Source organism: Copadichromis virginalis, linkage group LG9 (assembly GCF_057382275.1).
Source record: "Copadichromis virginalis isolate Kocher_CV1m ecotype Utaka linkage group LG9, C_Virginalis_male_GT1.1, whole genome shotgun sequence".
NCBI lineage: Eukaryota > Metazoa > Chordata > Actinopteri > Cichliformes > Cichlidae > Copadichromis > Copadichromis virginalis.
In genome coordinates this window covers 17,380,459-17,394,859 of record NC_140626.1, presented here as the reverse complement: position 1 = coordinate 17,394,859, position 14,401 = coordinate 17,380,459, and the positions used below count along the sequence as shown (strand labels likewise).

Genomic DNA, 14,401 nt, shown 5'->3' with positions numbered 1-14,401 from the left:
ATGTTGGCCTCTTCTGTTTTTTGTTTGGTCTACCACTCTAATCCAGACTGAAGTGTAGTTTTTAACTTAGTTACTTTAGTTTTTAATAAGTTTTATTTACCCTAAATGATGTTGTGGAATTACATATAAATGGCATGCTACTTCTGGCAGATTTTGTATGTTCGCGTAACGTATATTCAGTTTTCTTCATGTCACTACATGGTGTTACATGACACAGGAAGTGCTTAACAGTTAAAATAAAAGACTAGGATGTCATTATTTCAACTGAAGTGCTTGAAAACATGCATTGTAAAAACACACAAAATGACTTACTGGCATGCTATTCACTGACTATTTCACACACATGTGTCCTCAGGGGGAATTTGAAAATACATGATCCTGTGTAAAATATTAATGAAACAGAATTCAGAAAATTGTTCTGAAACATTATATTAAATTAAAACTCAGAAGTCTGCATGGGCTAATAGTGCAATAGTTTTAGAATAATGTTTCTCAGTATAAGATTGCAAAGAATTTGTGGATTTTATCATGCAGTATGAGGATTATTTAAAAGATTCTGAGAATCTAAAGGGATCCAAGGGACCTGGCTTAAAACTAAATCTTCGTGCTCTCGGGCAGCGCTGAAATAAAAACAGATCCATTGCTCTGGGTGTTTGACTTATTGTGACACAAAAGATATGACAAAAGAGGCACCAAACTCTTGAACAGCTAAAATCCTATATGAAGCAAGAATAGCTTGTTGGCTTTGCAAAGCATAGCAAATGATCTCCTCTGTTAACAAACACTTTGAGATTGCTTTTTAAAGAAAAGGTGATGCAACAGAGTGGGAAACATCACCCTTCAAAAACTGCGGATCTACTGGGATTTTCTCACAAAACCATCTCTAGGGTTTACAGAGATCTCTCAGTAAAAGTGCCTTATTGATGCCAGAGGTCATCGGAAAATGACCAGACTGCTCTGAGCAAAAATTCGTTGCAACCAAAGTATGCAGAAAGGCATCTCTGAACACAAGAAACCTTGGAGCAAATGGGTTATAGCAGTAGAAGAACACACTGATTATCACTCTTGTCATTTAAGAACAGGAAGCTGAGACATTTTGTGCAGGTTTGCAAAAAAATTGGACAATAGAAGATTGGAACAAGATTACCTGGTATCACGAGTCTTCATTTTAGCTGCTACATTTGGATGGTAGGTTGTAAATTTGTCATAAAGAACATCCTGCCTTGTATCAATGGCTCAGGCTGGTGGTGGTGTAAAGATGTGGGGGATATTTATTTTTTGGCTCATGACCATTATTTAAACATGACACCTGCCTTCCTGCGTATTGTTGCTCGTCATGTAGCCATCTTCTGATGTTGGATGATCCCATATCGCAAAGCTCAAATCATCTCTAAACTGGTTTCTTGAACATAGCAGTGAGTTCATTGTACACACACACAGACAGTATGGACCAAAATCTCTGATGAATGTTTCAAGCACCTTGTTGATCATAGATTTATATTGAGGACTGTGATGTTTTTGATGAGACCAAAATTGAGCTGTTTAGCATCTGTCCATTTGCTATTTTTGTAGAGAAACGAATCCTCAATATGAAGCACATTAAGGACATGGAGTTGCTTAACCAGTCTCTGAACTATCCGAGGACTAACCCATCACAGGTGGTAAGCCTAGCCCTATATTTTAGAGAAAGTCCAAACTGACTTTTGGGGGGAAATTGTGTTCACAAACCAAAAATGCATATTCAGATTGGGTTAGAGTTAGGGTTTTCACCAGTGAAGACTTAGACCTCAGAATGTTAATCACGGCGGTAGCTTTGGACACTTTGCAAAAAGCAAGAAATGTCTAACAGCTGTGCTTGCTACCAATGGTTACTCCACCAGGTAGTAAATAACGTGTTCCAAGAGGATAAAATATTTCATCAACTCTCGAAACCAACCTACCATTGACATATAGACCTCACATTTTTTGTGATTGAATCGAATTATGAATTCAACACCAGGTGAAATACTTCCTATATTATTCCCTCTCTTTTAGATCGGTTCACAGAGAGAACCCCATTTCTTTGGGGAATGCTCAAGTTGTTATTTGTCAATGTAAAGATAACATAAGTCAGCATGACTGAAAATAGAAAACAGCAATTTTGCAGAAAACAATGCAATGATATCACATGCAGGGATATTTTAAAGGTTTTCTTTCTTTCTTTTTTATTTTGAGGCTATCTCTTTTAGAACAACGGGGCTTTTTTCAGTGTCTTGTGCTCTGCTGGTCACAAAAAGCAACACTGCAGATTTTCATTTGGGATTTCAAAGGTAATTGACTTCACCCAGTTGCCACCTGATTTTAATTAACAGTGCAGCACACTTGGTTGCAAACCTGCAATATAAAGAGTCAAACTGGAGACTAAGGTATTAATTAACATTAAGTACATCTAGGAGCAAATCAAAGTAAGTCATTTCCTGACGGTGTTTAATAGAGATTGTACATGATTTCTTTGAGATGTAATTAACTGAACAAGCCCATGAAAAAATTCTTAGTTCTTATCATGAAATGCAGACAGCAAAATTGGTTCCTTTCTGTTTTACTGCAGTGTAAACTTTTTTTCCTGCTCCTGCTTCAGTCTTAAAGATTCAGTTTAACTCTCAGACTGGCAGAACTGTTTTAAATGCAGTTTTTGCCCAAGCACTAACAAGTCCCACTTTATTGCAGGCTTCTCCATCCTCTGGGTCATAACTTTTTACAGCCACTCATGTCTTGAGCATAATTTCAAACATTCTCACTGCTGAATGTGATTATTTTATTACTGCTGCTGCTCCCGAATAACATTTAATACTGTTACATTACATCCAGGCTACTTAGTGTTTCAGTGCCATTACTAATGCATCAGTGCAGCAAGGCATTGAATTTCCTTTTTTTCATAATTACAACAAGAAACTTATGCAGTGCAAAAATTGTTGTATGAAAATGCTGCAGGCATACTGAAGAAAATCAAAGACTAATTTCCCATCGCAGAGTTTACCCGGCAGCTTTACCGCAGCACTGCCTCTGAAAAATAAACGAATGTGGGAATGGACTTAATGAGATGGCGAGCTGGCTTTATTTTTGCAATAAAGGAATATAAATAAGGCGATGAGACTTTATGATAATGACTGTTCGTGTTTAAAATAGGAGCGTTTTACTGTCCTCGTGAATCTAAACGAATATTTTATGAACTTGTATTCCTCGCGAGTTCTGAATTAAAGTTTGAGCCGCGTGATTTCAACGTGCATCTTTAATTGCAATCCACTCAGTCTGCATCACTTGCAAGTCAAGCGTTTTGCGCGCACGCAGAGTCCCGCACGGAGCGTTTAAAGAAGAGATGCGTGACTCTCTCTCTCCCTCTCCCTCTCTCTCTCTGCTATCTCCTCCTCCTCCTCTCCTCTTTGGCTTCCACTGAAAATCTTTTTTTTTTCTTTGCCGTTTCCCTTCCCGAGCAGCGCGTCCTTATACCACTTGTTATCTCACACCTTGGTCACTGCACACGAAGCTTGTGGGCGCCGGAAAAAGACCGTTTTCCGTTTTCTTCTTTTTTTGACTTACTGGTTCTGCACCGGTGTGTGTGTGCGTCTCTCTGTGTGTGTCTTTCAGTATTTGCATTTTTCCCTTGCTCCTGCCGGGGAAACAACAGTTTCTCCCAGCTTTAGGGAATCATGACCACAGCAAAGGAAGGCAATGCACCGTCGAAAGCGACTCAACAGCAAGATCAGGTACGGATGAGCTTTCCTGTCACCTCCTCGCATATTAATTACACCGTTAACCTGTGCTGCCCCTCCGCTTTGCTTGGCCAACACGGGGTTTATTTGCATGACACGCTGCAGCGACTTTTTTCACAGACTGGAATGGTGTGCGGAGGGCAGAAACGTGTATAATTTGGTACTCTGAGCTCGTTTAAAGCAGTTGGACAGGGAGTCATTCGTGGAAGTGAAAGGCTAGCCGGTGCTGTCAGATCATCACCGCCGGTAGATTTATTTTACAGCCTCCGTTGTAATCGTCTTTATTATTCAGCGGTAATTATTGTGTGACTTTACGCACGGGAGACAAGGAGCAGCTTGTGTTGTCCATTGCGTCCAGTGCGCTTCACCTTGCAGCAGCAAAGCACGCAAATGAGCCCAATTAACCCAACTTGAATCGCGTTGGAAGGCCTGCAAAAGTGCGACTAATGATTATATCACTTTATATCATCACGTCATCTTCACTCATCTTCTGATCTTTTTTCCCCAGACGTGCTCGTTTTTTGTGCTCTCTTCAGTCTGCAGGCTGAGAACACTGTTGCATTTTTTTTGATGTGGTGGTGCAGGGTGGCTCTGTTCTGTTTTGATTCGCTACCTCCATCACTCAGTAATGATGGAGCATCTGCTGACCCGCCTCCACTGAGGTACCACAGCCGGCGGACACTTCAGGGAAAATCATTTTAAGCACGAATGTTTCGTGTTGCGATAACAAAGAGCCCTTTTTATCGTGCTATGTTAATGTCAAGGTTAACAAATAATGTGCCTCCACCTACAGCACAGAGCCCTTGAATTTGAATAATGATGCAAATGAATTGCTTCTTACCTACAAACGTTTAATATTTTTGAAAGTTTTTGGAATTGTAGCAAAATAAAATTAAGAAACTCATAAATTCCGTGGTGCCATTACAAATATGCTCTGACAGATGTTAGTTTGGATATCTGGACATCCAGATCCTCTAATCCTGTTGTTCTGTGTTCATTATACTGCATACAGCCACATTCAAGACTGTTTTAGGTGAATCCCTATATATCACATCTCATCCCCTCCAGCCAGTCTGTCAACTTTAACTTTAACATTAGATGGCATCTGTCACTGTTGTCCTCCACCTGTGTGCCGCACCTGTCTAATAATGACAGAAAAGGTGAGAAGGACACTTGGTTTTATCCTGCCAAGCAGACAATCTCCCCCATGCTGTGATTTAGCAGCAGACTGTCGCTCACACCCTTGGAGGCAGTCAAAGGTCCCCAAGTAGCACCCTGCGCACTGTGCACGTGCATTACAGACTGTGCAGGCACAAACATCAACATCACCAAGGAGTAGATTAGACTGTCCTGAAATTAACTGTGCAAATCAATGGAAAATGCTTCTGGAGAAACCGTGAGGGTTTTTCTTTTCTCCTGTCTTGTGCCATGGCAATTTAGATATGTTAGGTTGTTCAGGAGTGTTGGTAAGACAAAGAAGAAATGTAAAGACATCCCCTCAGGCTCTAATTAGATGTGTATTTTGAAAGGATGAAATAGAGCTGCAACACTTATTTTCATAATTACTTTTCCTCCCCAACAAATCAATGAGTTGAGTTTCCAGAAAATGGCAAAAGCCCCGTCTCACAAGTTTCAAGCTCCCAAGGTGACAACCTCAGAATATTAGTTTGGTCTGAACAACAACGCTGAATACAAAGCCGTTTCATTTTCAGCAGTACAACAAAGAGCTGAGAAACAGCTCATCATTCAAAAACTTGGAATGGATGTTTTTGCTTAATAAACGATTCAGTTGATACATCTTCTGGCTTATCAAATAATCAAGTTCTATTTTTTTGTTTGTTTTTTCCCCCCCCAAATCAAAAGTGTTTTTTTTACTTATCAGCTGGCTCTTTCAGATAGACGGTCCTTCTGCTCACAAGATCAGCTGAGACCTGGGGGGGGGGCATTCTAGTCCCAGCGATCTTTGTGATAATTACCAGAAAGACCTGGTCATTCTCAAACATCAGCAGATGGCAGTTTGTGACTTTCCGTGGACTTTCCTGAGACTTGAATAGGGTAATCCAACAATGGCCTCAAGCATATTATTTTTTAAACCTCCAGTCTAACAAAGACGTGTGTTTTTGGAAACACTTTACATCAGGAGACACGGCCACTGTGATTACATGTGCTCCTGCAGTGATCCGCTGATTGATGGTCTGCTAGCAGGGCTTGTGGTCCAGGGACAGAGGATGGAGATAGAGGGCAGCTCACTAGAGATAACAGCAGCAGCTCTTCAGTAATCACCTAGCTGCAGCAGCACAGAGTCACATCGCTAACCCTCATTACTGAAACAAGGTAGAGGTTCTGAAGGTGTAAGAGGTCGAGATGAGGCAGGGGAGGCAATGCATTTGCAGAGATGAGACACTGGATTAATTGAAAGCTGTTGTCAAAATACACATACCTTTGGTGTTTCATCGCTGTCTAGGTAATGAACCAGAGTGCTGTGATTGGGGAACCTGCAGGTTTGACGCACGGCAGTTGTTGAAATTAATATCTGCTGCATGATATGGACAACAGGAGCAAGATAGTTGTGTTTAAAAGGAAGAACAAACCCTGCTGGCTTGGTAAACACGCCTGCACTGTGAACGGTTGCATTATACAGATTTCAGTTATTTTTCTCGCAGCCATTCGAAGCTCAGTGCGGCTTTAAAGCAGAGATCACAGCACCCAGCTTTTAATGGGTGAGACTTCTGCAGATTCACTTCCACCCTTCATCCTAATAATCAGGCCTCCCCCCCCCCCCCCCCCCACACACTCTTTGAAAACCATAGTAGGTAACACAGTCTAAAGAGAAGAGAGAGACTTAGATGTGGTGAGAGACGAGCTGAAAAGCAAAGCCTTCCCTCTTAGACCTGAATTTGTGCAGTCTCGTACTAGCAGAACAGAAAAGGGTTTTTTGGGGTTTTTTTGGTGGTGGGGGGTAGGGGATTCAATGCCAAAAACTCAGATCATGCCATTGCGGCAGCTTGAGCAACAGCTGAGTGGAGCAGGCTGTGGGTGTTGAAGAGGATAGACATCTAAGGGCCAAAGAAAGAATCAAGCCATAGCATGGGTAGGATGCAAGGGCTATGATCTTACTTACTTACTCTCTCTCTCACAGCAAGAATTTGGTGTTCTGAATTAGTTATACAAAGGACTGGCCTTCCGATAGCATGTCTTTTTTCTAAGAGAGGCTGCTTACTTAGTATCATGATAGTATTCAGCGTCATGTCGATCTTAAGTGAGGTTTCTGAAGGGTTGCTGTTCTCAAATATTGATAAGCTGTTGTTCACTTGAAATGGAGCCTGTCTGCCACGAGCTGATAAATTCAAACATAAAACCTGAAGATGCTCACTTGAATGTCAAACCGAAATATTGATGTGAAGAAGTCAGAAGGGAACACGCTCTTTTTACGATGGTGAAAGGTTCAAAAATTGTGAAATGGGTGATATTTCATTTTAGCATGCTTCCTGTTGTATTGCAAAGATAAGCGTGGCTTTAATCAGCCCGTGTTTTGTTTCATTCACCTTGGTGTGGTGCCTCGGTAGCCTGCCGATGAAGAGCACGCATGACAAGTGCTCAAACAGATGTTGATTAAAGTAGCAACTTACACACAAGACACAAGAGTGGGATCATCTGCACTGCACCTGTATTGACATTTGTGCTTTTGCATGAACTTTCCTGCAGAATGTGATTTCATTGTCAATGTAATGTGTATTATGTCGATTTTTCTACTTTCTAACAACTGTCACAGGTTAAGTATTCATTTGTCAGCGTGACTAAAATGTGCCAGATTAGCTTACAGTGAATGTAGACCCTGACACGTGTTTAAAACAGCACAATTACACGGCAAAATAAATTAATTTCAATGCGGTTATCAGTGGATTAGCTTGCTTGGGAGCTTGCAGTGAGGCTCAGTGGGGATTGGATGGAGAATGCTAATGTAGCTTCTTAGCTCTGTTTTGTTTTTGTTTTTCAGTCAAATTTTATGCAAGCTTCTATTATGGAGATGAAAATACTTTTAAAAAGTTTCCAGGTGGTTATGAGACTGAGCTAAATCTCAATAGTATGTCTTTCAAAAAAACAGACTCTATGTTACCGGTGTAACCATTCTCCAAATCCATTATACCTTGATTTTTGGGCCACAGTTAATTCATGTTTTTATTTAGCAGGATTTTGGGAAAAAAAGACTATCACTTGCATCATCACTTGAATGATGAGTGGATCGTGTGCTAACAATAAACTCCATCATTCTGATGTGTTGCAGCTCACTCTTTAGCTGGAAGATTTTTTAACATTACAGCTTTCCACAGATGAGCACACTTTTACCATCACTGACAGCCCTACAGTGATCACTAGCTAAAGCAATGCAGGCACAACACTTTATGGCTTATTCACATTTTCAAAAGCTTTTATTACATTTCTCATGTATTTACGCTGGCTTCTCGATTCATATGGGGGTTTCGTGAGGTTGCAATTTTCATCACATTTTTGATAGAAGGCATTGAGATAATAAATGCAATTTACTTACTTTTAATTACATTTTTTAAAGACTTTCAGTAAGTATTATGGGCAACAAGTTAAGGGATCTGCCATGCTTTTTTAGGCAAAAAAGTAAAGAATTTCTAGAAGCAGCCACATCATATCAGTGACTTTCAACCTTTGCAACAGCTGCTAATGTCTAGTAAATCATCAAGGGAGCGTATCCTGTTGTAAATCCTTAACCAGACAGTCAACATGCATTAACAGAATGCATGTTTTTTGGGTAAAGTCATGTTCCCTGTCAGAAGCATTGTTTTTATTTCAGCTCAGATGCATTATCAATACTGTGTTTGTGAAAACTAAAAGGATAGTGTGGACAGTTTTTTTTTTTTGTTTAAACCAAGTGTAAACGGCTATTTTAGCCATTAGGCCCCATTTATTCTGGTTATTTGAAGACTATCTCACAAGTACCCCCTGGCAAGATATGAAGCTGCTATGCCCCAGCTGATTTGCAGCCAACGCCTGTACACTGGGATTAATAGGAAATTGAACAGACCTCTAGATTATTTCTGTGGCATCCTTCTGTTTCTCTGCCATGGGAGTCACCTAATCCTGCTGATATGTCTTTGTCATCTAATTACAACACAGAGGCAACCACAGAGAATGTGTTTTCCCACAAGTGGCTGAGCTAATCGGCTTGCTACAGAGAAAATAGAAGAGAAGATCAGTGGAACTATGTGACTAACTGGTGATATGTTAGCTACAGTCTTGGGTTATTTTCTGAAAGTAGTTACGAGGCTCATCCCATGTATGTTGGAGAGCAGACTGTGAGACTGACAGACAGGTTGTTTTCAGTTTAATGTCTATTTCCATGTAACTCATACCCTCAACTATGGGCCAGGAGCTCTGGGTAGTGACAAAAAGATTGAGACTGTGGATATAAACATTGGAAATGATCTTCTTTCGAGGGGTAATAGAGGAGCTTGGTCATTCAGGAGGGGCTCAGAAGAGATGCGCCCCTCCACGTTGAAAGGGGCTGGTTGAGTTGGTTCAGGCATCTAACTAGGATGCCTTCTGGGCATCTCCTAGGTGAGGTATTTGTGCATGTCATATCAGGAAGAGGCCTTAGGGCAGACCCAGCACATGCTGGAGAGCTTAGTCCCAGCTGGCTTTGGAGCACTTCGGTGTGTGGTGCCTCAGTAGTTGGACAGATGGCGTTACCAAGCTTCAGGGAAAAGATCTGACCACCACCTTGCTTCCTCAGTGTGATACAGTGAGAAGTTCTGTATAGGAAAACTTTTATCCACCTTCTGGCAGGCTATTTAAACAGATATTTATGAGGTTCTTCTGAAGTCCTCAGTCTACATTTTCTGTATGATGGACTTTCCAGCTTTGAGTGACTTTGCTTCCAACTAGCATACTAGAGTACATTTCATTTGGGAAATGCACAAACTTCTTTTAAAACCACACAACTGCAAACTTGGCGTGGAACTTTGCTCACTTCCACATAGATTTCTCCTGTTGTGATAAACCAACTAGCAAACATGCTGTCAGAGCAGTCAGTTTTATCACATACACTTTTTCCCCTTTTTTCTTTCTTCTCACTTTGTTGAATCTTTTTAGGGTAGCCACTTTTTAATAAGAGAGATAAGCAGAATAGCTGAAATAGATTCGGGAAAAGTAAGAGTGACAAGATTATTCAGTTTTGGAATGCTAATAGATGATAGGCCAGTTCCTCCTGTTTACTGACTGCCCTTGACTGATAAGAGGGAATGGAAGATGGATTTAGAGGAGAATTGGATGTCCCTAATGTTTGTGCCATAGTTCATCTAAAGGGCAATTATGACCAATTGAGCCGTAATGTTGGGGTCTGAAGTGGAGATTAGAGGCGAGATTGCCAGGCAGCTAGCATGGCAATTCATCACGATTGTTGTCATGATTTAAATGTTCTTTGCCGAAATGGCTTATAAAGCATGGGAGTGGGGGATGGGAGGGGGGCTTTAATACAGCAATAAATATTCAGTGTTTGGAGCAACGGTCAAACTAAATGTCATGACAATCCTCCATCTCACTAACAGTCAGTGTAGACATCGCGTGTGTGTGTGGCTTTATGAAAACACCTCAGGAGGAGTTTCCAAATAGTGTGTAAAACTGCCTCATTTAGGAAAAGTTCAGCAATTCTTTCTGTCAGGTGTTGGGGAAAAGAAAATTTTTGCTCCTTTGTTGCATTCTAATTGTGTCTCTAAGCTACGTGAGTCAGCACAGAATATGCATCGAGATGCTATTAAACAATGTTCCGCTTTTTCCTCTATGAACCTGAGCGGTCATATTTCCATAAATGAACCAAGTGGCCCAGAAGTCTAAGTCATGCCTTTTTCTCCTCGCCCTCTTTCAAATTGATATAAATAAGGTAAAGGTATTTAGAATATTATTATATCTAATCTAATGTATGTTTTATAAATGAACTGCAATCGCGTTTTGAATTAGAACTTTTCAGATTTAATGGCCTACATGGAGCCTAATCTTCTGGTTAGTCATTTTTAAAAGCCCAATGGGAATAAAAATGTGAAATGTAAAACACCTTAATCAGCAGGGGGGGAAAAGGAAAAAAATAAAAATAAAAAATGTAGTTGTGGGACCCAATACAAGTAGAATTTCACAATTCTTGATACCAAAGCAAAATGATTATATGATGTATGTAAACTTGAACTTGTTAATTCAAAAGCAGTTGTAAATCACTGCTTTGGTGGTAGAAGACTAGTGTCGCATTTTTAAGACCATGACTCACACTGAAGTTTGGCGACTTAAAAATCTGATGTTAGCCATTATTTATTTTCTTTCAGACACATGGAATATAAACAGATTTCCCTAAAATTTTGTATGTGTAGTTATTTTTTAATCTTTACTAAGATAGCATGAAAGCACAGTTAAAAAAAAAAATCCTATTTTATTGTTATGACATGTCTTAGATTACTCTGATTTTGCTTGGATCAGCTGATGATCTTTGTAGGGGCAACGTCAACGTTCATAACATAATTGAAGAGTGTTTCTCCCATCGCTTCTTTATTTTTTTTAATTTTCTTTATCAGCCACTACGAATGCCAATCCTGATGTAGCTGCAAGAATTTACCATCCAATATATCAGTCCCGCTCTACTTTTTATTTAAAATCTTAACAATACGTCAACAGAACATAGAATAATGAAATGTTAAGATGGTTGCTGATTAGTCTACTAACATTACTATGAGGTATTGTGTTAGTTTAAGGATTTATATAATGTTAGCTATTGCAAACTTTGAGCAGTGGTTTAGTTTTACAGTGGCATTGCCTGCTGTCAAAAACAAAATGGTTCCATAAGAAGGCAAATACTTGGGATGCTGAGCTTAAACTCATTCAGCTTGCATTCTTTAAATAGATCTACATGCTAGTGTTTTAGGCGTTCTATATAAAAAAGGAAGTACGAGAACCTAGTTTGCATACTGAAATTTGCGACTTTCGCGAATGCCTTGTGGCAGAGCTATTACAACATTTAGTTGTCTTCCAGATTTAGTTTTTCCTGTGCTTGTGGCAGTACTTCTTCTTCAGCATGCACTAGGATAGACTAGACCTGGTAGAGGTGTGCTGTATGTCTGGAAAAATTGCATCCATAGTACATCCACTGCCTACAGTACCTACAGTATGACAAAAAACACCTAAATAATATCACGTTTTTATAATTTTCACATTGAAAGGTATATAAAGTATCAGTTCTGGTGACATACCTAAACCATGTCAAACTAGAGGAAATTTCATTGGTTGTCAGAGCAGTGAAATAAACCTTCTGCTCATAAGAAAAATTCTACCACTTTCACTGTTTAAGCTTTTGCTTTCCTCTGCTGTGTGCTCTTTCTGAACATGTCTGCTGTGTTGAAGCAACTTTAAAAAAAAAAGGCAGCTGTTCATCTATGGCGAGTTTATTTTTAACACCATCGGTTTTAGAGTAACACAATAACAGCTATTGTGCTGAACACGATATGTGCACGCCTTTAGGGAGCTGATGAAGATGTGTAGAAACGAGATAGATACCGAGGAAGGTGAATGCAGGAAATACTCATCGCTTTTGTGCTGTTCATCCGTGCATGTAAAACCCGACAGTATTAAATCAGATTTGGAGAAAAGACCTCGACCCAAAAGCTTAAACCAGAATAATTTAGATCAAAATGAAAGAAAATATGTGCACGGATGTGCAGCCAGTGATTGTGTGTGCATTTTGTATGCACCATGAAGTCAGATTAATCAGCAGTTTATCTCCACATGCCTTGTGTGTCTGTACCATATAAAGCATGTGTGTTTCAGTGGGCAAGTTGATATGTCTTTGTATTCTCGTCTTCGTTTGTGTTTATCTGTGCCTTGCCTCAGTCCATTGGAGCTGTGTTTCCTGGGCTTATCGACCTGCTGTAATTAGGGGCCTAGAGCTGCAGAGCAGGAAGGCGATCAGGAGCCACCGTGTTCCGCCGAGCCTCTAATTGAAACGTTGAGCGTTTCCAGGTTCACCGTCGGCCCCCCTCGGGTCCCCGCTGTCATCTCGGCGCCACCTCCACGCCTGTGACAAACATTCAGAAGAGAGAGTGCTAGTCACGAATGATAAGCAGGTAATTGCCTGTAGGCTCAGATGCGAATTAGGAGACGCTCGTGCTCCAGCTTCATTGGACATGCTGCCAGGGGTTGTTTATGCCACTGTAGTGTGTGTGTGACACCTCAAAATGGTACACAGAGATGAGGTGAGCTTATCAAGTCGGAAGGCTTGTCTTATTTAGGCTCTAGTTTCTGAGTTTACACTTAATGTCATGGTATAGTTTGTTAAAAAAAAATCCTCACTTAGACACTAATGAATAACAAATTTCTCCCCACTTCCCTGCAAATTGCCTGATGAGGCAGCACACAGAGCCCACTCAGTAGCCTGCAGGGGCCTGAAGACCCATAATTTGGCATCTGGGTGCTCAGCCAGTCACAGACCTTTTAAGAATGGGCTTTCTTTTCAAAGCCCGGGCCAGCCTTCCAACCAGTGTTCCTGCTGACATTTATCGTCTCAAACCTTTAGCGTTATTGTTATGAGTGCAATAATTCTTGCCGTAGGGGAATACTCACAGCGCTCCAAATTGACCAACTTGAGGATTTTAATGTGACAGCTCATCACATTATAGCGGTGGGAGCGTGAAAGTAGGCGGCCCGATACAATATCATCTTTCTCTACTTGAGAAGCATGCGCCTGTGTCATCTGTCTGACAGTCCTGTTGTCAGCTCCATCCTGGACTGTCTATCGGTTGGCATGCATCCCAGTCTTGCTTCTGCCAGCTATAAAAACATAAGTCTGAGTAGAAGGGAGGTGGTCAGAGGCGACAGTGTCAACCCCCTGCTGTTTTCCCATGCTCAAAATATTGGCAGCCATTACATGTCTCCTCAGTGGCGTTTAGTGCCCATTGCTGAATTGCTGACTTTCATCATGGGCACGCTCCAAATGCCCAGCAGCAGCCTGGTTTCTATGGAGATTCGGTTGCTCAATATGCAGCTTTGCACAAAGAAAACACACACAGAGAGATAAAAACAGACAAAGTGAGTAGGGCAAATGAATATTGGTCATTAATTGCATTGCTGTCTTGTTTTATGCTATTCCTTTGATTTAGTTTTCGTCGCTAGTTAAACAAAAGCTCGGCTAATGTGCATCTCATTCTGGCAAATGAGCATGCAGCCCTGATTTCAGTGTTACTGCAAATGAGCACCCAACTTTGTTCGAACATCAAACACGTGATTGGCGCTTTTGATTTGGCTATTGTTCTCCTGATATGAAAATGTGCTACAGCGGCACTTGGCTTGAATTGGCATTGCACACAGGGTGCTAATTACCACAAAGTCGGTGTTTTCATAGGCTTTTCAATCCCTGTGAATTCAGCTTATAGTTTGGTGGAACGTGTATGCAGATGAGAATTTTTTTGTTGCTACATTTTGCTTGTTTGTTACTGAAATGTTTTAGTGGCCTACCTACTTATTCGCACCTGGCACGATTCATCGTTCATCTGCTTTATATGGCCAAGAAGAGATACTAAAATACTTTGTGGCACTTACACAGTCTGATTGAATCTTCTGTCTTTACCATTTTCGAGATTAGAAGTCCA

The 14,401-nt window shown here is 40.7% G+C and overlaps 1 protein-coding gene across 4 annotated transcripts in view; it reads left to right on the top strand.

The window, feature by feature from the left end:
* The window catches only part of LOC146701676 (A-type potassium channel modulatory protein DPP6-like), a 262,406-nt gene that overhangs the window by 138,626 nt on the left and 109,379 nt on the right, over window positions 1-14,401 (top strand). Inside the window, exon 1 of one of the 4 annotated variants that reach the window (XM_085467966.1) lies at window positions 3,446-3,743. The exons of the other annotated variants lie outside the window; for them this stretch is intronic. Within the exon in view, the coding sequence (XP_085324092.1) occupies window positions 3,687-3,743 (57 nt within the window). The 5' untranslated portion in view covers window positions 3,446-3,686. Of the gene's footprint in view, window positions 1-3,445; window positions 3,744-14,401 lie in introns of those variants that run through there. 4 annotated transcript variants of the gene reach the window in all.